Below are 27,795 nucleotides of genomic sequence, written 5' to 3'. Positions count from 1 at the left end.
TAGTAGTAGCATAGCAGTATATATATTAATTTGACTAAACTGAACCAACACCACAAGTCTGCATATAATGAAGTTACTAGGTAGGGATCATATAACATGAGGCAGATGGATGATTAGCAAACATGCTGGGTGGCCAAGAAATGAACAGCATATAAAATACTCCTGCTACTGTAGTAGTTAAGATGATGAGACAAAGGACAGCAGCATGCAGAGTTCCTGATGCACTGGAGTGGCCCAACTCGGCTGCACCACACTGAGGCACTGTTGTTCCATCGAGCTCGACCATGTGCAGGCTTCATCATCGCCGTGGAGGTCCCGGTGGTCGTCCTGGTCCATGGAGTGTGAATCTTATTATTTCATTTCAGAGAACGTTAAACACAAATGGCATGTATATGGATCACTGTGGACAAGCAAACTTCGCTAATAAATATGAACAAGGCCTACTATAGCATAGCAGGTAAGGAGTTAGATTAACTCAAGTATTGGTGACTAATAGACCTATTATTTCATTTCAGAGAAAGCCTGAAACACAAATGGCATGCATATAGATACCAAGGACAAGCAAACTTAGCTAATAAATATGAACAAGGTCTACTATAGCATAGCAGGCAAGTATTGGTGACAAATAGACCTATATTAAGAGTAAACAGAACTAGCTCGGAAAACAACTCTATATTAAGAGTATCATGTGTGAATGTGATACAGTAAAAAATTGCATGCTATGTACATCAATTTAAAAGGCACAAGTTATACAGTAGCCTAAAGCAGAGCAAGTGTACAGCAAGTTGATAAAAGAATGCCCAGTCATGGCATTTGATTTCACAAGAGAAGAATGTGTAAGGTGCAATGTTGTGTACACTTTGTAATTCTATAATAATTTGTAGTCCACTGTGGCTAGAAGCCAGAGTACACTTGAAGCTACGAACTATGCAACAAGCCTGAAACTCCAACAACAAAAAGCAGAGTTGAGTTCCTAGCCATCAGACAAGACTGGAACTCCCAGCATTTGCCTCTCAAATTTTTATATAAAGTGAAAATTCCCAGCAGGGTAGATAGACATATGCTATTGTTTAGAATTGCATGATAAATTGCGAGAAGTCTTCGAATACAGAGTCTTATGCAAATGTATTACAATCAGTATGATGTTGTCAAGGTCATCCAAGTACTTGCCCTTTTAGATGCATATATATCTATATGTAGGAGAATAATAGAGTACTAGCCGCACCTGCTAGATGTATTTCAGAATGAGAGGTCAAAAATAGGTAAAAATACTGATGCAAGCTATGCTCTACAACAAGTGCAGAGCAGCTACACAAGAAAAATACAAGCCCACTGATACTATTTGTGCACTTGTTTCTTTCGTTCACCACTGATCTGATCTGTAGTGAAAGCGAAAGCACGGCCAAAAGAAGTTAAAAAATGTTATTAGTTGTAAGAGGATAGAGATGCCACTGGATCTCAGAACAATATCAGATCAGGTTGTTGAAGACGTTGATGACGATGTTGTCGTTGGTGACGGCGTCGATCTGCGGCCCCGGGAACTGCATGTTGATCAGGATCCCCTGCACCGCTGCCAGCATCAGCCCAAGAACAGAGCAAGAGGAAGAGTGCAATGCGCGCGCGTGCTGCTGACCGTCGTACGTAGAGGTCTTGAAGTGGAGGAAGGATTCATACCATAGCACCGACCGCCGTCGAGGTCTTGAAGGCTGCGGTGGGTTTCCATGGCCGGGCTTCATCCCGTCACTTGTCGCTGTTCCTCCTGTCCTACCTGCAGAGACAGAGACGGGGGTGAGAGGGAGGGGGAGATTGATCCACCTGTAGTACTAGGATTACACAGCAACTAGTAGAAGAACTAGCAAGAAATAACCAAATTGAGTGTACACCAATATCATATGAATCCGCAACACAATCGAGCAACAGATTGGTAGAAGAACAGCTGCTGCATAAACCGTGAACTACAGGTGGAGAAATAACCCTTTCATGAGTATACTAAGCACTAATATGGGTTACAGCTAGTTGACAACTGACACCGTGTAGACCATGATGTGAGTATACTAAGCACTCATATGAGTATTACCAAGGACTTCCATGACATTATTACCTCAAAGACATACTGGAAAATTAAAACTGCACTGTTTATGCCTCTGATCACATAAAAGCAGCTACCTCCCTTAACAAATTCACATCACTATCAGTTTTGTGATATTGCTGCATAATAAATAGCTCTAAGATCAAGTTAATAAATCTATTTAGAATGTAGTGTGTGCAGCAAGAAACTTGATTGAGAAACCATGCTCTGTCTAGGCATAATACTCCTGACTGAGGTAGAAAAAACGTTGGTCTTCTAAGTTGACTTCAACGCCAACCAGACACAGTAGTACGTACGCGTACAGACTAGTCAATGTAAGCATGCTGCACTCCTATCTATATCTAGTAGCTGAATTAGTACACGCATAGACTAATCCTGCCTGTCTAGTAGCTCAAGTGACATCTCAATCGTCCTATTTGGATATAAACTTCAGCTCAAACAGGGACGTCTCTTTGCTATAAGCTGGAAAAGTCTATGCCGTAAGAGATGACGAGAACTGAACTGTTGTAACTCTTACAGTTAACAGAATTTCATAGCTAACCTCTGCAATCGGGAATATCTTGAACAGTATGTGTCCCTTCCTGATACAGGCCAATCAGTGGTTTCTCTGGTGTTCCACGTACCGCTAGCTTTGCCCGGCAACGCCATTCTGACTAAAAACAAGGTTCCCACATTCAGACTTAGCGACAAAGCAAATCCACCAACTAATCACATCAATTGCTTATGCACCTAAAACATTTACTAGGAAGTGGGAACATTTTGAACCTAAAATTCTTCTCCGTTACTGGATCAGGTGACCAGAAGCTATGCAAACTAATTTAGTGGAAACCAAATAGACACATCATCCCACACATTTCCTGCTAGAGATTCATGGGAGCTGCACTCACCAGCCTACCCCTGCTGAAGGTGAAGTCCTCGATTCCGTGGCCACTGAAGAAATCCGCCACCTCCTGCAGCACCGGCGGCTTGTCCAGGTCGAACTCGTGCGTGCATCCGGAACACCTACGAACCACGTAGAAGAAGAGTCAGCTCACACGCACGCACGTACCGAAGTGGTACACAGTATCTTGTTGAATCGAAGGAATCGAAGCGGCGAGAACCGAACTGTTGGAGAGACGAGATCGACGGATCACTCACGTGGCGGAGGTCGGCCTTGAGGGGCGCCGCGGCCTCCGGGGACGACGAGGCCGCCGTCGTCACCGCGGAGGCAGTCACCCGCGAGGGCGGCCAGCAGGCTTGGCCTGGACGTGCTTGACCTTGGAGAGGATCTCTCGCGGCCGCTATCGCTGATGCTGCTGCTGGATCCGAGCTTCGGGGATTGGGGATCGGGGAGACAAAACCCTAGCTGCAGCGGAGGAGGAAGAAGAGCTGGGAGCGAGAGCGAGGTTCGGGTGCAGCGCGAGGGAAGGAGGGCGCCGCCGGTGACAGAAAGGAAGGAGGGCGCCGCCGGTGCCAGCGCGAGGGAAGGAGGGCGCGGCGCGAGGGGTGAGGGAGAGGCCGATCTGGATCGGGGACAGAGAGAGGGAGGCGGCGGGCGGAAGGAAGGGAGGAGAGGTGAGAGAGAGGTAGGGTTTGGTGCGGTGGGTTTTTTTCCTTTTCTTTGCATGAACGGATGGATGGACGTTGGATTACTAGCAATGGATGGTAGGATGTCTGCCATCTCATCGATCCGTGCCACAAACGGTTCCACCAATCACAATGTACTACACACTTTGACGATTTTATAACCATCTAAATTGGTCGTAATCAATTAAATAATATGCTAAATCATGTCATCTATTTTATAACATCATAGAATTAGAAGAAAAAAAAAATAAGAACCATAGCATCGTGTCACAAGTGAGACTTGTTTTTCAGAAAAATAACAAACCTGGAATAATACAAATATCTTTAAAAATTGATCTCAAAAATGAGTTTTATTTGCAAAAAAAATATTTTCTACCTTTGGAGTGTCGAAAATGGTATATATTTTTTGAAGCACCTACCAATATTTGTTGCAAAATGGCACCACTCTATTTTTCAATAATATTATATCATATTTTAGGTACAATTGACCAAATGCTTGTGTCTCAATAGCTGTCTATCCACCTCTCGTCAATAATTGAGGAGGTTTTTCAAGTGCCCATTTTCCATTTTTCGAGTGCCCAAAAGGAGGTTTTTTTGTGAAGGACCTCCCAAATAATTGTTGCAAAATTGGACCAAATCATTTTTCTAAAATAGTAGGCCATATTTAATGCACAATTGACCAAATGGTTGGGTGTAAAAAGTTTTGATCCACCTCTCGTGAAAAATACAAATTTTCACCGATTCAGCTGGAAGTGGGTCAAATTTGAACTGTAGCTGCCTTGTAGTTTGCTCTTTATTTTTTCCAAAAATCATTTCGAGGTACATAAGTAATTATTTAATCAGAGAAACACCAAAAAAATTCCAAGATTCAACCACTAGCTAGGAACGGTCATTCCCGCCATTTTGACCGCATTTTGAAACGAGCATAAAAAATAAAAAAAATAAAAAATTGGGAAACCTTCGTATTGTGTCATTATATGTGGCCAAGTTCCCAGGAAAAATAACAAACTTGTAATACGACAATTATTTTTAAAAAGTGTTCTCAGAAACGAGCTATCACGTGTGGAGATCAATGGCTTTCAAGCCAAATGATCAATCTTATGGCCACATTCATGGCATAGTTTATTCAAATGATCTCATATTGTGCACAAGGGTGCATATTGGAATGGCAAACAATGTTGCCTAAGGAAGGTTTCATTTTCTTTGGACGGAAAAACCATTTTCCATTTTTCGAGTGCCCAAAAGGAGGGTTTTTTGTGAAGGACCTCCCAAATAATTGTTGCAAAATTGGACCAAATCATTTTTCTAAAATACTAGGCCATATTTAATGCACAATTGACCAAATGGTTGGGTGTAAAAAGTTTTTATCCACCTCTCATGAAAAAGACAAATTTGCGCCGATTCAGTTGGAAGCGGGTCAAATTTGAATTGTAGCTGCCTTATAGTTTGTCTTTATTTTTTTTTTAAATCATTTCTAGGTACATAAGTATCTATTTAATCAGAGAAACACCAAAAAAAATTCCGAGATTCAACCACTAGCTAGGAACAGTCATTCCCGCCGTTTTGACCGCATTTTGAAACGGGCATAAAAAATTCAAAAAAATCAAATAATTGGGAAACCTTTGCATTGTGTCATTATATGTGGCCAAGTTCCCAGGAAAAATAAAAAACTTGTAATACGGCAATTATTTTAAAAAAGTGTTCTCAGAAACGAGCTATCACGTGTGGAGATCAATGGCTTTCAAGCCAAATGATCAATCTTATGGCCACATTCATGGCATAGTTTGTTCAAATGATCTCATATTGTGCACATGGGTGCATATTGGAATGGAAAACAATATAGCCTAAGGAAGTTTTCATTTTCTTTGGACGGAAAAACCATTTTCCATTTTTCGAGTGCCCAAAAGGAGGTTTTTTTGTGAAGAACCTACCAAATAATTGTTGCAAAATTGGACCAAATCATTTTTCTAAAATACTAGGCCATATTTAATGCAGAATTGACCAAATGGTTGGGTGTAAAAAGTTTTGATGCACCTCTCGTGAAAAAGATAAATTTCCGCCGATTCAGTTGGAAGCGGGTCAAATTTGAACTGTAGCTGCCTTGTAATTTGCTCTTTATTTTTTCCAAAAATCATTTCTAGGTACATAAGTATCTATTTAATCAGAGAAACACCAAAAAAATTCTAAGATTCAACCACTAGCTAGGAACGGTCATTCCCGCCGTTTTGACCGCATTTTGAAACGAGCATAAAAAATTCAAAAAAATCAAAAAATGGGAAACCTTCGCATTGTGTCATTATATGTGGCCAAGTTCCCAGGAAAAATAACAAACTTGTAATACGTCAATTATTTTAAAAAGTGTTCTGAGAAACGAGCTATCACGTGTGGAGATCAATGGCTTTCAAGCCAAATGATCAATCTTATGGCCACATTCATGGCACAGTTTATTCAAATAATCTCATATTGTGCACAAGGGTGCATATTGGAATGGCAAACAATGTTGCCTAAGGAAGGTTTCATTTTCTTTGGACGAAAAACCATTTTCCATTTTTCGAGTGCCCAAAAGGAGGTTTTTTTGTGAAGGACCTCCCAAATAATTGTTGCAAAATTGGACCAAATCATTTTTCTAAAATACTAGGTCATATTTAATGCACAATTGACCAAATGATTGGGTGTAAAAAGTTTTTATCCACCTCTCATGAAAAAGACAAATTTGCGCCGATTCAGTTGGAAGCGGGTCAAATTTGAATTGTAGCTGCCTTATAGTTTGTCTTTATTTTTTTAAAATCATTTCTAGGTACATAAGTATCTATTTAATCAGAGAAACACCAAAAAAATTCCGAGATTCAACCACTAGCTAGGAACAGTCATTCCCGCCGTTTTGACCGCATTTTGAAACGGGCATAAAAAATTCAAAAAAAAATCAAATAATTGGGAAACCTTTGCATTGTGTCATTATATGTGGCCAAGTTCCCAGGAAAAATAAAAAACTTGTAATACGGCAATTATTTTAAAAAAGTGTTCTCAGAAACGAGCTATCACGTGTGGAGATCAATGGCTTTCAAGCCAAATGATCAATCTTATGGCCACATTCATGGCATAGTTTGTTCAAATGATCTCATATTGTGCACATGGGTGCATATTGGAATGGAAAACAATATAGCCTAAGGAAGTTTTCATTTTCTTTGGACGGAAAAACCATTTTCCATTTTTCGAGTGCCCAAAAGGAGGTTTTTTTGTGAAGGACCTCCCAAATAATTGTTGCAAAATTGGACCAAATCAATTTTCTAAAATACTAGGACATATTTAATGCACAATTGACAAAATGGTTGGGTGTAAAAAGTGTTGATCCACCTCTCGTGAAAAAGACAAATTTGCGCCGATTCAGGTGGAAGCGGGTCAAATTTGAACTGCAGCTGCCTCATAGTTTGCTATTTATTTTTTCCAAAAATCATTTCTAGTTACATAAGTACCTATTTAATCATAAATACATGGTTTGGTGGCGATACGTCGAGGTTTGGGCGGTGGCCGAGGGCCCCAACTCTAGAGCGCGTAAACTCGCATGCCCGCCACGTGGTCACCGCGTGACCGTGGCGTTGCCATGTGTTCTGGTCGGCCTAGGCATGTCTAGTGGGTTGGGCACTCCCCAGGTAGGTGCTAGGAATAAAATTACAACATAAGATTCTCACGAGGAGACCGATTGATGCTCAAACATGAATTAGCAGCCAAGTGTTTGATTAGCGGTAGGGGAAATGTACATGGCTAATGGGCGTGAGTTTTGGCTGAGGATGATCAGTTACTAAGAAGACCGTCTTCACAAATTTTCAGTTCAAAAGGAGGAGCCTAGGTGGTACTTGCTTTGCAAAGTACCACACTGGACATAAATACGAATGTTGAAGCTGGGCTCAAAATAATGAATGGATTGAGCTGGCATTTGGTGGAGGATGGTTATTTGGGCATAGGAAAGCACCGTAGAAAATGGATACTATTTGGACATGCCAAAGTGGTACTTCCTTCACAAAGTGTTGTTCTGAACAGAATAGGAAAATGAATATTGTTGAATTATTTTTGAACTAGGCAAGGAAGGTTTTTTACATATTTGACGAAGATATAACCCAAAGAATTTATGAGATTTTTTTGGGAATTTTGGGAATGACAGAATATAGGTTGCTTCACAACCTGGGGCAAAAATTGCCACATGGACATGACACATAGGCAAAACTGATGAGGTGGCACCTAGTCATAGCAACCCACCACAATTTACAAGGTTATGACCATCTATATTGGTCGTGATCAGCTAGAAATAAGGCAGCGGACCAGTGCTATCTGCTTTATGACCATTTTGTGTAAGGAAATTACGACCTTTCTGACCAAAATGGTCGTTATAGTTTAGGGTTTGGAGCCCCCCGAACAGCTTTTGACCAATTGGTCTGAAATGGTCATAGATCTATGACCAATTCTTCCAGGGTCACTGACAGAAGGTCACTAGTTGACATATTTATTGTAGTGGTTGTCCACATGGTGGAGGGAGGATCGTCTACCACAGGTGAACAAACAAATTGCGACTTGACGTGTTATGTTAAAAAAAGGCAAACCATGTGGGGCCTACCTTAGAGGCAAGGCTCTATACACTGGAGTACTTTTGATGTGTCCCGTCAACTCGCAGAACGAGGAGAAGCTTGCTTAGTATGCCGTCTCCCCCGCCCACGGGCGCGGTGGCTCGCAGGATGAGGTGAAGCTTGCTCCGCCTTACGCCCACTCCCTCGCCCATGCGCGCAGTGGCTCGTAGGACGAGGAGAAAAATTTACTACTCCCTCCGTTTACTCCTCGTCCCTACTACCTTGGTTATAGAGATTATATCATATTGTTTGGAATATATATGTCCTTTAGTAGATTTCAATATGAACTACTAGTACATACTCCAAACACTGATGTATATAGACGTATTTTAGAGTGTAGATTCACTCATTTTGCTCCGTATGTAGCACTCTCCCTCGCCCACGTGGTGGACGTGCAGCAATTCATTCGGTCTCATATAGCCAGAACGATATATACTGCACTACCATTATTGCTCGACTTCCCGAAGAGGCGAAGAGCCAATTGCAAGGTTAATATTTTGGAGATGCCAAGCGCAAGGTTATAGGAGAACGAGTAGTAGGTGCCGCGTCATTTATAAATAAAGTTTTTTTTCTTCAGTGGCACGTATGCAATATGATAGGTTCATATGGAGAGAAAAGGAAACCGCTCCACTATATACATAGTCAGGACGGGCCAGCCTACACGGTTGCTTGCTGGGGTTGCTCTCTTCACACTCTCTCGCACAAAACGACTGTGGCCACATCTCTAACATCCCGACGGATCAGTGTAGATGCGGTGGCCGTCGCCGACGACGAAAACCCACTGTCGGCACGTCCCGATCAGGGGTCCCCGCCGTTCTCTCTCACAAAGCCGGTGAGGTTGCCTTCGTCCCTTGCTCACTGCCGCGACATGGGCAGTTGCCGCCTCCCACCGCCCTCCTCAAGGTTGAGCTACGTCCCTCAGGTACAACTCCCTTTACAGCCGGCTTGCACCACTGCTCCAGCTGCCCACATCACTCCCTGTGGATATTTCTCTACTTCTTTGCCCCACACATACCTCTACTGGCTTCTACGTACTGTATTTGTGATGAGTTTATGTCTCATCAACTAGTGCCAGCAATCTTATTCTAATCATGCTTCTTCAATTTCTTTGCCACAGGGATGCTCATCTCGATTTTGGTGAAACTGCACAAAATGATTCGATGGTCAAAAGGTTGCAAACTTCATTTATTAGGAAGTTCAAACGTTGCCAGCAAATTGAAGCCTGGTCAGGGTTCACGGTTCAAGGGCTAGGGACTACATGGATCTTTTTTTTCTTTAGCTGCCTCTGTTCCAAAATAAGTGTCAACTTTAGTAGTACTACAACTTTGTACTAAAGTTTGCACAAAGTTGAGACACTTATTTTGGAACCGAGGGAGAACATATTTGCTATGATCTGTCAATCATTGAGATGCAATAGCATGCATGTTAGTCTCCTTTGTATTTGATGAAATGTTGCAACGGGCAACCTTGGACGCAAGATACATGTAACAGAAGCTGGAAGCTTCATAGCATTGTACAAATTTATCTCGCTGATAAATTACAGTACGTACTATACTAGTACTTCCTCCGTTCCTAAATATAAGTCTTTGTAGAGATTTCACCATGAACCACATGCAGATGTATATAGATGCATTTTAAGTGTAGATTCATTCATTTTGTTCCATATGTAGTGGAATCTCTACAAAGACTTATCTACTAGTAATAGCTAGCCCCCACTACTAGGAATTCTCTATCCTCTCCTTGAGCCACATCATCAAAATTGATGTAACCGTTAGATGAAGTAAATCAGTCCATAATAGCCGTCTGATCTAGACGTTGAGAGGCTCCGCACTAAGCCACATGCAAGCATGCAGAAATACCGTGGCACATGCATGTGAGTGGGTTTTAAATCACATCAACATGTCTGCATGCAAGAATGCACCGGTAGCATGCATGTAAGTGAGCTTTTAAGTCCCATTAACATGTCAAAAAGAAAAATATAATCCCATTATGCAGTAGGAGTTGGCTGATCTTTTTTCCTTACGTGGGATGATCTAAATGATGATGGGAGTTTATTTAGTTTGGCTACCACATTTGTCATGCGGTTATAGAGTTTTTTTAGTTCTATGAAATCGATAATTTTGCGCAGAGAGATATACCGCTGTTCCGCGGCAACACGCAGGGACTCATCTAGTAATATTTAGGAACGGAGGGAGTACTATGTAAAGAGTTAGGTGTCGCACGGTGATAGTGTGAGGTGGGCCATGTAATCACCGAGCCTGTGTGTTTTCACTGCTCTTGCACGCCTCCGCTATAAGAATGGAGAAAATTGTAATCTAGTAGTAGTACCTCCTTTCGTCGAAAGCATGGGACATCCAGCAGTCCTACCACCTCAGTAATAAAGACCAATGAGCCGTCAAATCACATAGACCCAGCAGTAAGTTGGACGGACGAAGCAACCATCACTCTTGCGCCAGTGAGAGGTCGCGTCCGCTCTGCCCGGGCATGAATGCGGCACTGATTCTTTGGAGCGGCGTTGACCGTTTCGGGCGGGAAGCGCGCGCGAGCGATGGAGGGGCTTTGGGTGGGCCAGGCTGGTCAGGAGCAGGCGTGGCAGCTGTCCGCATGTCCCTACCGGACACGCCCGGAAACAAGAGGATGCACCGACTCTCACGGCTAAAATCGTACACTACACAACATCTCTCTGTAGGAGTAGGTCGATCTGTCGCTCTCTCTAACACACACATGCTGTTAAACACACACACACACACACACGCGCACCTTGGTCCCGTTGCACCTTCTAACGTGACTTATTACACCTAGACGAAGGGAGTAGTAAGTATACGAGATACGGTGGCACACCGACTTAAGTCGAATACAAGTGCCCAAAATTTGTGTGCATGTTATAATAAGGATTCACTTAAAATAGTACGTGAGCGAACAGAGGGATCAATTGGACAGTGTTCCCGAGCAGTAGCGAGATGTGTGAGGTAAGATACACCGCTGGCGCTTTTAATTTTTCTTATTAATTTGTTTGTTTCACCCTCTGACTGGTGGGACCCAACGTACTACGTGGAGAGAGGTAAGGTGACTAAGGCTGCATTATTTCTGCACCACTGTGGATAGTCTTACCACCAAAGCCACATGACACGATTATGATTGAAATCCCAATGACTCCCACACACACAAAAAAAACACGGCATGCTTGTCACACGAATGCAGGAATGTATAAAAGGTTATTTCCCTCTCATTGAACATAACGGGAGGGTTTTGTAGCTGGTTAGCCTGTTCGCTCATCAAACTTGAGGTCTCGGGTTCGATAACTACACTTGAGCATAATTTGTGCCAGGAGGATTCTTTGACTGGTCAAAATGTTTTCTAGGGTTTGCACGCTTCACTCTCTCTCTCTCTCCAGTATATATATACATGCTGGAGCCTCAGCGCTTGTAGTTGCTCTCTTCACACTCTCTCGCCCTCTCCCGCTGGAGCCTCAGCGCTTGTAGTTGCTCTCTTCACACTCTCTCGCCCTCTCTAGATCTAAACAAGACTTCGTTGGCCTCTCTCTCCCCTCACTGCTGCTCAAAGAGCCGGCAGGATCCGTCCGCCGGGAAGGGAAGGAGGCTTAACGCTGTCGCCGTCGGCGAGGGACTACCGGCGCAGCTGTTCACTTTCCACCCAGCGGCGGCGCGGGAGGGCCTCCGACCCCTTCTTCTTCGCCGCCGTCCCGTCGCCCACCGAACCACGCCCCAAGAACCTTAAGGTATAATTTACTTACTCCACATGCATTGCTCTAGCTGCATGTATACCATGAATCTAGGACGTGGTTCAAAGAGGAAAGGAGTGGGGGAAAGTAGTGGGAAAAGTTGTATATAGCATGAATCTAGGACGTGGTTCAAAGAGGAAATGAAGGGGGAAAGTTGTATAGCATGAATCTAGGACGTGGTTCAAAGAGGAAAGGAATGGGGGAAAGTAGTGGGGAAAGTTGTATTGCATAAATCTAGGACGTGGTTCAAAGAGGAAAGGAAGGGGCAAAAGTACTAGTTCAAAAAGGAAAGGAAGGGACAAGGCTGTAGAGTTTGAGCAGGACTAGATTTGCTGCGCTCACATAGGGAAAGGTGTCTAAAGATAACAAAACTGGGACCAACACAAATATGCTCCTTGGTTGTTTGTTCTTTGTTGCAACAGACTGTGCATGACCACAGTACATCGGTAGATGCACATGGTGCTGGTGCGTCCACTGTCCCGTGCAACTCATTAGCTGTTGTTAATCTAAGGCCCTGTTTGGTTAAAAACTCCCTAGTCCCTACCTGCTTGGTTCCAGGGACTAAACATGGACTAGAGGTTATTAAATGACATGCTAAAAGACCATGTTACCCCTAGTAATGAACTAATAGAGACAAGGTGCGATGCGTGGCAGGGGCAACTGTTGGAAAAAGTCCCAAAAAGACTCCCTCGGGGTCTTCTTTCTTTAGTCCCAAATGCCAACTTTTAGTCCCTAAAAGTCCCTCCTATTTGGTTTAGATGGGACTGACACGGATTTTTTTAGTCCCTACACCAAAATGTCCCTGTAAACAAACACCCTCTAATAATGCCGCTGGAAAATTGATGCAATGCCACAGTTAAAAGCAAATTACATGTTTAACGAATTTTATTGTTAATATAATCTCTATGTTAATATTAATCAATGCCACCGTTTGAGAAATGCTGATGTCTTGCTTTCTTTCCCATTTAGATAAGGTAGATGCTTCTTTTTGTTGGCTTCTGTGTCATCAACCGTTATTGACCACTAATTGTTTCCTTTGCACCTCTGTGTAAACAGGGTTATCTACTTCACCTCGTTGCCATTGTGACCTTTTGTTGCACTGCACAAAACACTTTTGTTTTAAGAGTGTTTTGTGCAGTTCAACCAAAATGTTACACCGACAACGTTGCTTGATTGCTTGATCTTAGTGGAACTGCACAAGAGGAGATCTTACTTCCTATCCGTTAAGGCGAATTTGGTTCAGATCTTCTTCTTGTGAGTTGTTTGAATTCCGCATCATGAGAGGTCAGTACTAGCCTTCTTTCACATGATTCTGCAGTGTGCTTTCATATGTTGTGCTACTTGTACGATAATGTTGCTTGATTTTAGTGAACTGCACAAATGGAGACAAGACTTCCAATTTGTATGTGCACCGTAATATCCCATTGAGGTAAGATAAGGATATTTCACAACTGCTGGCCTGTATTTTGCCACTTTCATCAGAAAATTAAGTTTAGTACTATACTTGTGCTCCCTAATTGACATGCCAAATCTTACATTGAAGGCGAAGCTTGTCTGTTATTGAACCAAGTGATGAAGGGGAAGAACAAGCGGAAGAAAAACAAAAATCAACTCCCGGTGCTATAATGAAGCACTGGAACTGTGATGACACAAGTAATGATATAGTTTTGCATCTTAATTTATTGCTATGGCTGGAACGAGCAATTGTTTTGCCACTGATTTGATGCCACTCTTAATGTAATATGTAATTATCTCTACTTGTGCAAACAGGGATCTTCTTTGAAGATACCATATATTTTAGTGGAACTGCACAAGAAGATGTTGGAAACATTAAACTAATCGAGAAGTATATAGTAAGCATGGCCACCACCGTAGATAGCAACAAATGGTTCCGGGGAAGTGCTTCATCTGTATGCTCTACACAATAAGCCTCCTGACAAAGGTTGGTACTCGCCCACTGATTTCATCCATATGATTGAGCTTTGTCATCTCTATTGGTGTTGCGCTACTGTTTAGATACTGTCATGAAAAAGTGGTATTGTCCTTGAGAAGTGCTTCATCTGTGCTGTTTTAAATAATTCCTTTCCTTTTTTTCGAGCAAACAAGGATGCTAGCATTTAGTAGTCCTCTTGTCTTTGCACAACATGATCATCTTCCTCTGAAGAAGAATATGGAGTACGTGAAGTGACTAGTTCCGATTATGCCAGGATGAAGAAGCCCTGTCTATCTTCTCATCAGAAGGAGCAGTTGAAGGATGGTTACATTACTCCCCACAAGACCAAACTAACTTCAGCTCAGAAGGACTGACAAATCTCCATTTTTTTGCTGTGATGCGCGAGTACAATGTTGTTCTAGGATTCTTTCTGGTGAGTTCCATTTTTCTAAAAGTGTGCTCTACATGGACCATGTATGAGCCTGTTGAAACTGTCAATTCATAGTACAGTTTGCTTTATACTAATCACTTTTTTGTATTTGTGCAAACAGGGGTGCTCAGCTTGATTTCAATGGGAACTGCACAAAATGTTCATGAATACATTGAATCATTCATTTCCACCACAAGAAAGGAGGCGCCGATAAGTTCAAGGCGTTGCAACATATAAGGGCAAAATCATACAAGCTACGCGCGAATTTGGTTGATTTTGGTGGAACTGCACAAAAAGAACAGCCGGTTTATTTAGCACGAGGTGCCATGTCAATGTCGGAACTGATGGCAAACCCTGCCCTTTCCACAATCGTAGGCATTTGATATTTTGGAATGGGACAACCTTGTCAAATTTTGCTCATTGATTTTAGGAAGACATGCGTTTGATATTTTCGAATGGGACGCCCTTTGCTGTCAGCAGCGTCGATCAATTTTTTCTTTATTCTTTAGTTGTGAAGTAAATATTGCCTCTGACATGTGAGTCACTGAGATGCATAATCATCAATTGTTTTGAATGTTCTCTATGAATTGCCAGGCCTGTGTTTTTGATTGCAATGTACAGAAATGCTAAAAAGCTGCTCAAACTCTTTGTACTCCTTCTGTTCCTTTTTACTTCACACATTGTGAAAGTGCATACTTTTTTGTATAAGATTGGTCAAAGTAGAGATACTTTGGCTGCAGACAAAACTTGTATGCACGACTAGAAAGGACCGGAGGGAGTACATGTGAAACTGCTGCAAACGAGGTGATCACCCTGGGAATAATGCTAGTACGTATTGTTTTGCATGTTCATCCAGTGCCAGTGATATAGGAATTCGAACTAATCGAAATAAATTCATTCATACACGGTCGGATTTCATATAAACATGCCGGATTTCATTACATTTCATACATTCTTCAACTAAAAAGGGGTGCACTGGTGGTATAATTAATTAACCGAAGCTACCCACCTGTGTCCCGCTGAGCCGAACAGAAGCTTCAGTGACTTAACTGCAGGTGCAGTTGCATAACTGACATGTGGCCTGTTGGGCCCACGTGTCAGTCAGCCAACTTCACCAGCAGTTAAGTAGAAGCAGCGTTCTTCTCCAGCGCAGCTCTCTGACTCCACGTCGCCGCCAAGAAGCTAACCGGTCGTCAATGGTCAACCCGCCTAGCTTGGCTTCAACCGGAGGGTAGCAGCGGTGACCTTACTTGGACCCGAGCGGCGGCGACCTACCGTGTTCTACTCTTCCTTGTTTTCTGTGTGGCGCGGCCTCGTTGGCAGCGGGGCGGGGGCTCGGCGGATCCGGCAATGTCCTCTGTCTCGTTGCCGGCGGGCGGCGCCTCAGCGGAGCGGTGGAAATCCTCCCCCATGTTGCCGGCAGGGTGGGGCCTCGGCTGAGCCGGCGATGTCCTCTGCCTCGTTGTTGGCGGGGCGGAGCCGGCGGTGTCCTCTGCCTCGTTGTTGGCGCCGCGGGACCTCGGCGGAGCAGGGCATCGTCGACGCCAGCGGAGCGGGGACTCGTCGGAGCCGGCATTGTCCTCTGCCTCGTCCTCGGTCTCGGCAAACAGCGCCTCGCCCGCTTCATCGCCCTCTTTGCTAGCCTCTTTGTAGGCGGCCGCAGCCTCCGCCACCCGCATGCGGTACCGCCAGCGCTCGAGGCGGTCCTTGCGGGCAGAGCGGTATGAGTCGAGCAGCGCCTCCCGCTCCGCGGCGATCTGCTCCTCCGCCTGCAGGTGCTCCTGGAGGAGATGGTGGTTGTAGGCAGCGTCGGCCTGCGCCTCCCGGAACTGCTCCTCACGCATCTGCCTCACCCTGTCCATATATTGGGCACGGGCCTCGCCAATGGTCATGGTGCAATGCACCGGCGAGGATGGCGCGGAGGAGGGGGTTGGCGCCGGATCGTCAACTACCATGTTCTCCATTGGGACGCCGTCGTCCTCCGGCTGCCTGCCGGCCAGCCGGTCGGCAGCAATGGCTGCCATCTCCTTGTGGTCCGTCGTCCGCCCGTCCCGAAGAGCGCTGGAGCGCGAGGAAGCCATGGTGGGCAGTAGTTGTGTGGACAGGAGAAAGGGAACGGATGCGGATGACTGCGGCTATGGCCGGCGCAGCAGTTTATATAGCAATGGTGGGCGGGCGAGGGGACGGACGTGTGGCACCGGAGTAGCCGCCTCGGCAACCGCGTATCATTAATGTGGGCGGCAGATGGACGGACGGACGACACTTGTGTCGTTTGAAGGCGGAGCAATCGCCTGCACCGGGAAGCGGGGCGGGCGGCGCTGACTGTTTCGGGCGGAAAGCGCGCGCGGGCGAGGATGACTTTACTTGGAGAGGATGAGAATGGGGACCCACCAGGTCCATAGCCTCACGTACGCAAGTGCCTCCTTATTATATATATATATAACTATAATTTATTTTGCTTCCTCCTGGTTTCCTGACATCACGGTCCCACACCATTGTCAACCTATGTAGTAGTCAATAAACGAGAGAATTGCACGAGAAGCGGCCGGCAGCTGGGACCAAGCAGCTCCAGTAGTATTTGTGTTTTTGAGGTGTGAGCACTGCAGAGTTTTTCGATGTTTAGCCCAGATATTAATTTTTCTCCTCTGAACAACAACGAAAACATCGCTGCAGGTATTAACTGGGCCGGCTGTGGCCCGTCTAGCCCAGGCCAGATATCCAGCCCAGATATTAATTTTTTTCAAGCTGAAAATGACTAGCCCAGCTATACTTTTTTTAGGAATACCCAGGCAAGGTCAAGTTGTTATTCTCCGCCCCGCTGGGCTGCAAATCTTTCCTAGGAGGGATGCATTAGGCTTAACAAGAAAATGGGCTTTAAGAAATAATTAATGGGATGTAATTATAAAAACTGGGCAGTAACTATAAAAAATGCACCAAACACGTGATTACTTTATAAAATATTATTTTTGGATATTGAAAATTTTAATTTCATTAATTGTTGCGAGTGCAATGTTTCGTTGGATTTTTACGTAATATAAATGTATATTGAAATTGTATTTAATCTGACTAGAAATTTCGGAATAAAAATATTTCGGATCCCATCAAAATGTGGGAAATTTTATTGAATTCTGTTTTGAACGGTTGGTTGAAATGGGCTGTACTTTTAACAAACTGTAAATGGGCTGTAGTAAATTCCATTAGAATTCAAAAATGGGCTACACATTCTTACAAATCTCAAATTGGCTATAAGTTCTCTGCCACACACTTCTGGCCTTACTAAGTTGATGCGTCCCCTAAAAAAACAGAGTTGACGCGTATGCAAGGCTTTGTCAACTTATAGTCAACACACGGTTCTAGCAGCAGTGGCCGTTGGATGTCCATCCAACGGATGCCGTGCTTCTTCTTCAATCTCAGATATTCTAGCTTCACCCGCCCAAAAAATGATTCCTCCCCCTGACATCTGGGGCGCACCGTTTCGGAAGCTCACCTGTGGGCCTACTAAGTTGACGTACCAAGGGCTTTGTCAACTTAGTCAATATAAACGATTCTAGTTGCAGTGACCGTACGATGTCCATCCAACGGCCGTCGTGCTTCTTCAATCTCTGGTCTTCTTGCTCCAGCCGCCCAAAGCAGCGCCGGTCGTGCCGCCTGCTCCTGCCTCCCGTGGCCGGCTATGCTGCCGTGGAGGCCTCACCGCCCCCTACTACTCCCACCGCTGGCCAGGCCATCCCTCCACTCACCCACACCCCCTGTTATTCTGCGGCGACGGCAGCGCAGCCGAACCAGTGAACCCTCGTACTCCTCTCCGTGTGTGGATCCACTGCTGCGTCTTCCCCGGCTCCGCGTCGTCCCCTTCCTAGGCCTCGCCGTCGTCCACCGCTCTGGTGCTCTCGGCACGGCGTGGTCAACATGGTCAAGGAACGACTTCCGTCGGACGTGGACTGTACGTGGAGAGGCTGACAGCTGGGTCCACAGCAGCCGCAAGGAAGTGCCTTCTTATTACGCGCAAAATAATTATTCCTCCACCTGACAGCGGGGACCCACCGGACGGGCCACCGTATTTCGCGAAAAAATGATTCGCCCCCTGACTGCTGGGACCCACGAGCTACATCTTCGCATGCAAGGAAGTGCGTCCGAAAAGAAAAACGATTCGCCCCCCTGACTGCTGGGACCCACCAGCTACATCTTCGCACGCAAGGAAGTGCGTCCAGAAAAAAAAACGATTCGCCCCCCGACTGCTGGGACCCACCAGCTACACCTTCACACGCAAGGAAGTGCGTCCGGGCAAAAAAAATGATTCGCCCCCTGACTGCTGGGACCCAGCAACTACACCTTCGCACGCAAGGAAGTGCGTCCGGGAAAGAAAAACAAAACGATTCACCCCCCTGACTGCTGGGACCCACCAGCTACATCTTCGCAGGCAAGGAAGTGCCTGACAGTCGGGACCCACCTGGTCGAAGCGTACGTAGCGTTGTCATTCTGGTCGATGTAGAGACGCGCACGTGTCATAGTAGAGGCGCGCACGGGTCGTAGTAGAGGCGCGCACGTAGCATGTACACGTACGTACAGCGGCCAGGGTGCAAGAAAGAAAATACGGCCACGTATGTGTACATACGGGCAGGGTCTCGAACGCCTACTCGCGCATACGTACGGCCAGGGCTCGTGTACATGGCTGGGTCGGAACGGAGAAACATCGTCGTCGTCGTGTTCATGGGGAGGCAACGGAATGCGTCGTGTTCATGGGGAGGCAACGGAATGCGTCGTGTTCATGGGGAGGCAACGGAATGCGTCGTGTTCATGGGGAGGCAACAGAATGCGTCGTGTTCATCGGGAGGCAACGGAATGCGTCGTGTTCATCGGGAGGCAACGGAACGCGTGGGAGCCAACCGGCTGGGTCGGAACGGAATGCGTGGTCGTGTTCATCGGGAGGGCTTGGACGGAACAGGCGATGGAAACGAGGCCTGGCGTACCGCAGAACGGAGGAAACAGACCTCCTACGTTTGGAACGGGGTCCTGTTGATCGGGAGGGGTGTGGCGTACCGCAAAACGGAGGAAACGGACCTCCTACGGTCGAAACGGGGGCCCTGTTGATCGGGAGGGGTGTGGCGTACCGCAAAACGGACGAAACGGACCTTCTATGGTCGAAACGGGGGTCCTGTTGATCGGGAGGGGTGTGGCGTACCGCAAAACGGACGAAACGACCTCCTACGGTCGAAACAGGGGTCCTGTTGATCGGGAGGGGTGTGGCGTACCGCAAAACGGACGAAACGGACCTCCTACGGTCGAAACGGGGGTCCTGTTCATCGGGAGGGGTGTGGCGTACCGCAAAACGGGACTCCACGGGATACTGTTCATCTCCACCGTCGACCTCCTCCAGCCTCCATGGGCTACCGTTGACCTCCTCCAGCCTCCACGGGCTCCTGTTCATCCAGCCTCCACCGCGTGCTACTCCACCGGCTACTGTTCAACCAACCCTCCACAGGCACCCCTCCATCGTCTACTGTTCATCCAGCCCTCCACACCACGGGGTCCTGTTCAACCACCCCTCCATGGGCACCCCTCCACCGTCTACTGTTCATCCAGCCCTCCACCACACCACGGGGTCCTGTTCATCCAGAGGCAACGCCACCGCTCACTGTTCATCCAACCCCCCCGCAACGCTCACTGTTCATCCAATCGATCGGCTTCAGTTAGCAGCAGTAGCGAAGGAATCGCTCGATCAGGTTCAGTTAACAGCCATCGATCGATCGCTCGGGTTTAGTAACGTGTAGCCTGCAGTGCAATCGCTCAGGTTCAGTTAGAGCCCAACGCCTCGCTCGGGTTCAGTTAGAGCCAACGCCTCGCACACACGCGCATACGTGTACGAGAGAAACGCGCATCGCTCGGCCCCGGACCTCCCACCGTAACTGGGAACTCCCCGAAATTTTCCTCCCCCTCGCTTCTACCATGGTTTTTTCCGTCATGGACGGCCCAAAGAATGTCATGCAGCTGCGTCTTCGGCCCGCCCAGGACGAAAATCCCATTTTCTGTCATGATTTTTTGTCATAGAAGTAGGAGCCCACCACATCTATGATGATACCGGGTTTTGTATGTATGACAGAAAAAATTTCGTTTGGCTCAAAATGTCACGGATGTGTCTTTTTTTTGTAGTGGATGAATTGTGGGTTTATGATCAAGATTATCTATGAACAATATTTGAATCTCCTCTGAATTCTTTTATGTATGATTTGTTATCTTTGCAAGTCTCTTCGAATTATCAGTTTGGTTTGGCCTACTAGATTGATCTTTCGTGCAATGGGAGAAGTGCTTAGCTTTGGGTTCAATCTTGCGGTGCTCGATCCCAGTGATAGAAGGGGAAATGACACGTATTGTATTGTTGCCATCGAGGATAAAAAGATGGGGTTTATATCATATTGCTTGAGTTTATCCCTCTACATCATGTCATCTTGCTTAAAGCGTTACTCTGTTCTTATGAACTTAATACTCTAGATGCATGCTGGATAGCGGTCGATGTGTGGAGTAATAGTAGTAGATGCAGGCAGGAGTCGGTCTACTTATCACGGACGTGATGCCTATATACATGATCATACTTAGATATTCTCATAACTATGCTCAATTCTATCAATTGCTCGACAGTAATTTGTTCACCCACCGTAATACTTATGCTCTTGAGAGAAGCCACTAGTGAAACCTATGGCCCCCGGGTCTATTCTCTACCATATTAATCTATCGTTATTTCTATTACCGTTTATTTTGATTTCTTTACTTTTAGTCTTTATCATAAAAATACCAAAAATATTATCTTATCATCTCTATCAAATCTCACTTTTGCAAGTGGCCATGAAGGGATTGACAACCCCTTTATCGCGTTGGTTGCAAGGTTCTTATTTGTTTGTGTAGGTACGTGTGACTTGAACGTGGTCTCCTACTGGATTGATACCTTGGTTCTCAAAAACTGAGGGAAATACTGCTACTTTACTGCATCACCCTTTCCTCTTCAAGGGAAAACCAACGCAGTGCTCAAGAGGTAGCAGTCATATCCTTCATGATGCTCCCATTATGTTTCAATTCTTAACTTTTATGTGAGCATCATTGAAATCATCGTGCCTAGCTAGAAAGACATTAAAGAAAAGCGCTTGTTGGGAGACAATCCAATACTTATACCTACTGTTTTTATGTTTCCACATGATTAAGCTACAGTAGCAATCATGTTTTATAGCTTTTGTTTCAATAAAGTGCCAAGTAAAACCTTTGGGGTAGTGTGGATGATAGTTGACTTGATTTCGTGCAAAAACAGAAACTTTTACCGCCAGTCATAGAATTGTTTAAAATCACTGGAGCGTTACAAAATTCTGAATTTTTTACAGTTGATTGATATACAAATTTTCTACGTTGTCCTAATTTTTCGGAATTTTTGAGTAACAGAAGTATGGTTTTTATTCAGATCATTACAGACTGTTCTGTTTTTGACAGATTCTATTTTCAATGCATGGTTTGCTTGTTTTCTAGTTTGTATGGCTTATATTGCTCAATATAAATTGTAGAAATGATATGGTACTGTAGGCATTGTGTGAGAACAATTATGAATCTTGTCTTTGACAGTACCAAAGTGAATGATTTACTCTCTATCATACTAACCCATCTCACGAAGTTCCGTTAAGTTTTGTGTATTTGAAGTTTTCAAGTTTAGGGTGAGATATCGATACGAGGAGAATAAGGAGTGGAAAGACCCTAAGCTTGGGGATGCCCAAGGCACCCCAAGGTAATATTCAAGGAAGACTCAAGCGCCTAAGCTTGGGGATGCCCCGGAAGGCATCCCCTTTTTCGTCTTCAAAACCATCGGTATACCATACTCGGAGCTATATTTTTATTCGTCACATGATATGTGTTTTCCTTGGAGCATATTTTCATTTTACCTGCTGTTTTAATAAAATCATTGGCTCTGAAATCTTGAATGAGAGAGAGTCCTCCCATGGCTAGTTAATTATTTAACTACTCATTGTTCTTCACTTATATCTTTTGAAGTAGTTTGTCATTCACTCACGTGCTTCAGTTATATCTTATGAGTAAATAGTTGAACGAATTGAATATCTTAGATCTGAAATTACATGTGCTTCATATGCTTATCCCATGGGGAGTAACGACTTCACTTATAAGAAGTATAGGTGGTAAAATTTATTGAAAGTTAGCAAACTCAACATTTGTCATTTGAACAATTCATGAAAGAATATTGAAGGAAGAGAGATTCACATATAAATATACTATCTTGGACATCTTTTGTAATTGTGAGCACTCATTAAAATATGACATGCTAAAAGGCTGATGTTGGACAAGGAAGACAACATAATGGGTTATGTTTTCCTATATCCGAATAGAAGTTATATTGTCATGGATCCTCCAACATGTTGAGCTTGCCTTTCCCTCTCATGCTATCCAAATTCTTTGCACCAAGTAGAGATACTACTTGTGTTTCCAAACATCCCTTAAACCAGTTTTTCCATGAGAGTCCACCATACCTACCTATGGATTGAGTAAGATCCTTCAAGTAAGTTGTCATCGGTGCAAGCAATAAAAATTGCTCTCTAAATATGTATGATCTATTAGTGTGAAGAAAATAAGCTTTATACGAACTTGTGATATGGAAGAAATAAAAGCGACGGACTACATAATAAAGGTCTTTATCACAAGCGGCAATAAAAGGTGACGTTCTTTTGCATTAAGATTTTGTGCATCCAACCATAAAAGCGCAAGGCAACCTCTGCTTCCCTCTGCGAAGGGCCTATCTTTTACTTTTATCTTCTACCCTTATACAAGAGTCATGGTGATCATCACCTTTCCTTTTTACACTTTTTCCTTTGGCAAGCACTATGTGTTGGAGAAATCCGGATATATATATATCCACTCGGATGTAGGTTTTCATAAAGTATTATTATCGACATTACCCTTGAGGTAAAAGATTGGGAGGCCAAACTATAAGCCCCTATCTTTCTCTGTGTCGGATTAAAACATTGAATCCATAAATATCACGCGAGTGTTAGCAATTGTGAAAGATTAAATGATAGTTGAGTATGTGGAATTTGCTAAATCAAAATTCTTACATAGACCCTTCCTGAAAATAAGATGAATTGCAATTGTTTGATGACTGAGAACATAGTTTGTTAGTTTTCAAGAAAGTTTATGGTCTATACCTTAATTTGTGAATAGCTTGTTACTTGATCATGAGGAGTTTTATGAGACGAGCTACTGTTTATGATATATAATGATGCTAGAAGAAGTGTTCGGAACTTCCATCGATCAAACTTGTCCACTTGATAGCATTCACACTTCATAAATTATTTCTTTTATCATTTACCTACTCGAGGACGAGCAGGAATTAAGCTTGGGGATGCTGGTACGTCTCCGACGTATCTATAATTTATAAAGTATTCATGCCATGTTTATAACAATTCCATATGATTTTGGTATGATTTGATTAGAACTAACCGGAACTGACACTGTTTTCAGCAGAACTACCATGGTGTTGTTTTTGTGCAGAAATAAAAGTTCTCGGAACGAGCTGAAAATGAACGGAGAATTTTTCTGGAAAATATAAAAAATACTGGAAGAGAAAAATACAGAAGAAGAGCCCCGGGCTAACCACAAGGGGGGGGGCGCCCCACCCCCTAGGGCGCGCCACCCGGGCTTGTTATCTCCTCGTGGGCCCCCCTGACGTGAAACCAACGCCAACCCTTCCTATAAATCCTAAAAACCCCAGAACAGAAGAGAGATCAGAAGTTCCGCCGCCGCAAGCCTCTGTAGCCACGAACAACCAATCTAGGCCCTCTCTGGCACCCTGCTGGAGGGGGCCAACATCACCATAGGCCATGGAGGAGGAAGCCGGAGGGGTCACCATCGCCATGGAGGCCAATGACCAGATGGAGAACCTTTCCCCATCTAAGGGGAGGCCATGGAGGAGGAAGCACAGAGGGGAGAACCGCTCCCCCTCTCTCTCGGTGGCGCCGGGGTGCCATTGGGGGAACCATCGCCGCAGTGATCGTCTTCATCAACATCAACATCATCGTCACCATCCTCATCTCTTTTATGCGGTCCACTCTCCCGCACCCCGCTGTAATCCCCTACTTGAACATGGTGCTTTATGACACATATTATGATCCAATGATGTGTTGCCATCTTATGATGTTTTGAGTAGTTTTCCTTTGTCTTTTTGGGTTGATTGATGATATAGATTGGTTTGAGTTGTATGGTTTATTTTGGTGCTGTCTGAAGGATTCCTGCTGTAGGGTGTTGCAATACGTTCATGATTCTCTTATAGTGGGTTCCTAGAGTGACAGAAGCTTAAACCCGAGTAAGGGGGTTGTTGCGTATGCGAAAAAGGGGACTCGATGCTTTAATGCTATGGTTGGGTTTTACCTTAATGATCTTTAGTAGTTGCGGATGCTTGCTAGAGTTCCAATCATAAGTTCATATGATCCAAGAAGAGAAAGTATGTTAGCTTATGCCTCTCCCTCATATGAAATTGCAATAATGATTACCGGTCTTGTTAACAATTGCCTCGGACAATTCCGCACACCAATCTATCATTATTCCACACTCGCTATTTATAATATATAGTAGTATATTCTAATTTTATATTAACAGCACCACTTTTATATTGTAGTTCTCCAATATCATGCAAAATTATCCTCTTCATACCCACAATGTAGTTTTATTTCTCGTTTTTAGATGGAAGCAAACGTTCGGTGTACATAGAGTTGTATCAGTGGCAGATAGGACTTGAGAGAATATTGATCTTACCTTTAGCTCCTTGTGGGTTCAACACTCCATACTTATCACTTCCACCTTTGGAAATCGCTGTGACGATTCCTTGCACTTGGGGATTATCAGTCAGCAACGTTAGCCCCTGCCAAGCGCTGGATTTTTTTGGAAGGAGGGTTATGGGTTTTGGAGGGTTTATGGGTTTCATATTGTGTTTCCCCCTTTTCTTTTTGTGTTTACCCTTCAAATTCTTTTACATTTAGGGTTTCATTTTTATTTTATGTTTTCCATTCAACTAACCTCTAGCTACTACATATAGCAATGAAGGAACCATTACACAACATTGTCATGAACATATGTAGAGAGAAGTAACCTCTCTTTCTCCATGCTTAGTCGAACAACAAGTTTTTGTATATCTATCCGACGCTACTACATATAGTACACGATCATGCATATATAGAATAAAACATCTCTTACGATCCCTAACATCATCTACCAAAATCGCATTGCAATTCCCGATGGTATTCTCCGTCTTTAGATATGACGTGCTCAACAAAGAATCCCACCAATTCTTCTTGAATTCGTCGTATGCGATCATTTGGTAGGAGTTGATCCCGCTTCTGCCAGATCTAATTTAAAGAAGGGGTCAATATATATATATATATGAGTCAAACTCAACACAATTGATAATAATAAAATAAAATTGTGAATATTGTTTACGTACTTCTAATTGCTGTGAAGATATGCCCCGCTCAGAGGTCACGTGGTGAATGAACTCGCAAACATAGTATCCACAAAAATTATTCCCGGCTGCTTGTCACAAGCACTTTACGAGAATAGAGTTCAATCAAAAAGGTAATCAAGCATGATAATGGTATTGAAACTAGAATCAATGAGAGATGCGCGAATCTAGCTAGTACTATTTACTTTGGGGTGTGAAAATCGTAGCTGCTTTTTCCATTCACCCCTAACCTTGCTAGTGAAACTTTTCCAAACCCCGCCCGACAAAGAAAATGATTACTTTGATATCAGGAAATGAACGGAAGTTGCCGATATAGTGCGATAATGATTAATTGAACTTACTTTTGGAGCATTGCACTCATGTCCGCCCACTCCTTAGGCTCTTTACATCTCGAATCCAAGACAATTACTAGTCCCGCGTCAAGCTAAATGCTAGCAGAATAAAGTGGAACCTGCACATGCATAACTCATCAATTACACTTAACCTCGAGTAAGCGAAACAAAATATGCACAAGACAGTAAAACTCACTTGAAGTTGTACGGAAAGAGTATTTCCCTTCTATTTTGTTGTCGAATGAACGCGTTTAGCAAGTTTTCCTCAGTATCGCCGGGGTTCTTTTGTAACGTATATTAATTTATGGTATTTGGGTTAATGAACCCAATGTCATAGATTTGTCCTCTATTGCATTCGAGGATCTTCAATCTGCATAATATAGTGAGGATAATTATACATGCAATGAGCGAGCTGAGCTAGAGACTTAATTATAGAAATAATACTTACAGACAATAGCAACTGACGATAGTTTTGTCGATGGCGTCTTGATTGTATAACTGAAATAATTCTTCAAATTCAATGTACAACGCCTCGACTCCATTGAAGTAGTGCTCATTTTTAATTCCCACCAAGATACTATTGGTCCCATCCTTGCAGGTTTTCAAGTACCCTCATGGAATCTTCGCATCATCGTTGATAGATGCGGGAGCTGCTCAGGTTTGACAAGAGGCTTCTCGTGCTCGTATCTGAAGGTTACTACCTCAGCCATTTCAAACTGTACATCATCGCCTAAGTAATCACCAAGAGTGAGACCAAGACCACCGGCCACTACCTCTGGATCATTAGCGATATTGGTAAACACATTGAGCGGGGGGCACAATTGGTTTTCCTGTTTGCCAAGCTGGGAATTGTTTTCCGGCTTTTTGCACCACTGCTATTTCCCGATCGCTTCACTTGATCAAATGTCTTTTCAATACAGCGGCCATAGTGTGATACCGGCGGCGGTGGTGGTTGTCGCGTAAGGGCATCCAGACAGCGTTTCGCTTTACCGGATCTATTTTCTCCTTTGTAGGTGGACGTTTCGGTGCAACCTGGCATTTCACATCGGCAGCACGATGTCATTGTTTTCCTCGATGATCATGTCGTATGGTAACTTGGCAGGAGCCTTCTTAACGCTTGTACCTACTCTGGATTTCTTCATTGTTGTACTACTAGCCACCGGAGCGGTGGCGACTCTCTTCCACCGTTGCTGAGGCGGCGGAGTCAGCTGACGCGGCGGAGGAAACCGAGGCGGAGGAGGATTCTACTGAGGGGCCTCCTCCGCCGAAGTCTGCTGACGCGGCAGAGACAGCCGAGGCAGCGGAGATAGCTGATGCGGCGGAGACGGCTGAGGCGGCGGAGATAGAGTTGGACTGTGAGGAGTCTGCTGAGGGGCCTCCTCCGGCCGAGTCTGCCGAGGCAGCGTCCAGTTTGGAAGCACGATGTTTTCCTTTCTCCATAGAATGGTACTCCTTAAGGCATTTTCCAGATGATTCTCCCCTTCACCTGTAGTGTAGTCAAGCTCCAACCCCTCAAATCCGTTCATAACTTCATCCACCCTGACAACAGCAAAGCCATCTAGAATTGGAGTGCAATGGAAAGTTCCA

General features: G+C 44.4%; 1 protein-coding gene across 1 annotated transcript; it reads right to left on the bottom strand.

Annotated features, from left to right (window-relative positions):
* LOC109731994 (uncharacterized) lies at window positions 1-27,648 on the bottom strand. The gene is made up of 6 exons (XM_040396238.2): window positions 27,394-27,648; window positions 3,195-3,430; window positions 2,977-3,091; window positions 2,631-2,742; window positions 1,675-1,768; window positions 1-327 (listed from the first exon to the last, which is right to left on the bottom strand). Exons 1-6 carry the CDS (start codon window positions 27,646-27,648, stop codon window positions 114-116), a joined length of 1,026 nt encoding a protein of 341 aa, XP_040252172.1. The 3' UTR covers window positions 1-113.
* Between the last annotated feature and the right edge of the window lie 147 nt (window positions 27,649-27,795).

This window comes from Aegilops tauschii, chromosome 7 (genome assembly GCF_002575655.3).
Source record: "Aegilops tauschii subsp. strangulata cultivar AL8/78 chromosome 7, Aet v6.0, whole genome shotgun sequence".
Taxonomy (NCBI): domain Eukaryota; kingdom Viridiplantae; phylum Streptophyta; class Magnoliopsida; order Poales; family Poaceae; genus Aegilops; species Aegilops tauschii.
Note: the sequence above shows the minus strand (reverse complement) of the source record. Positions and strands in the feature narration are given on the sequence as shown.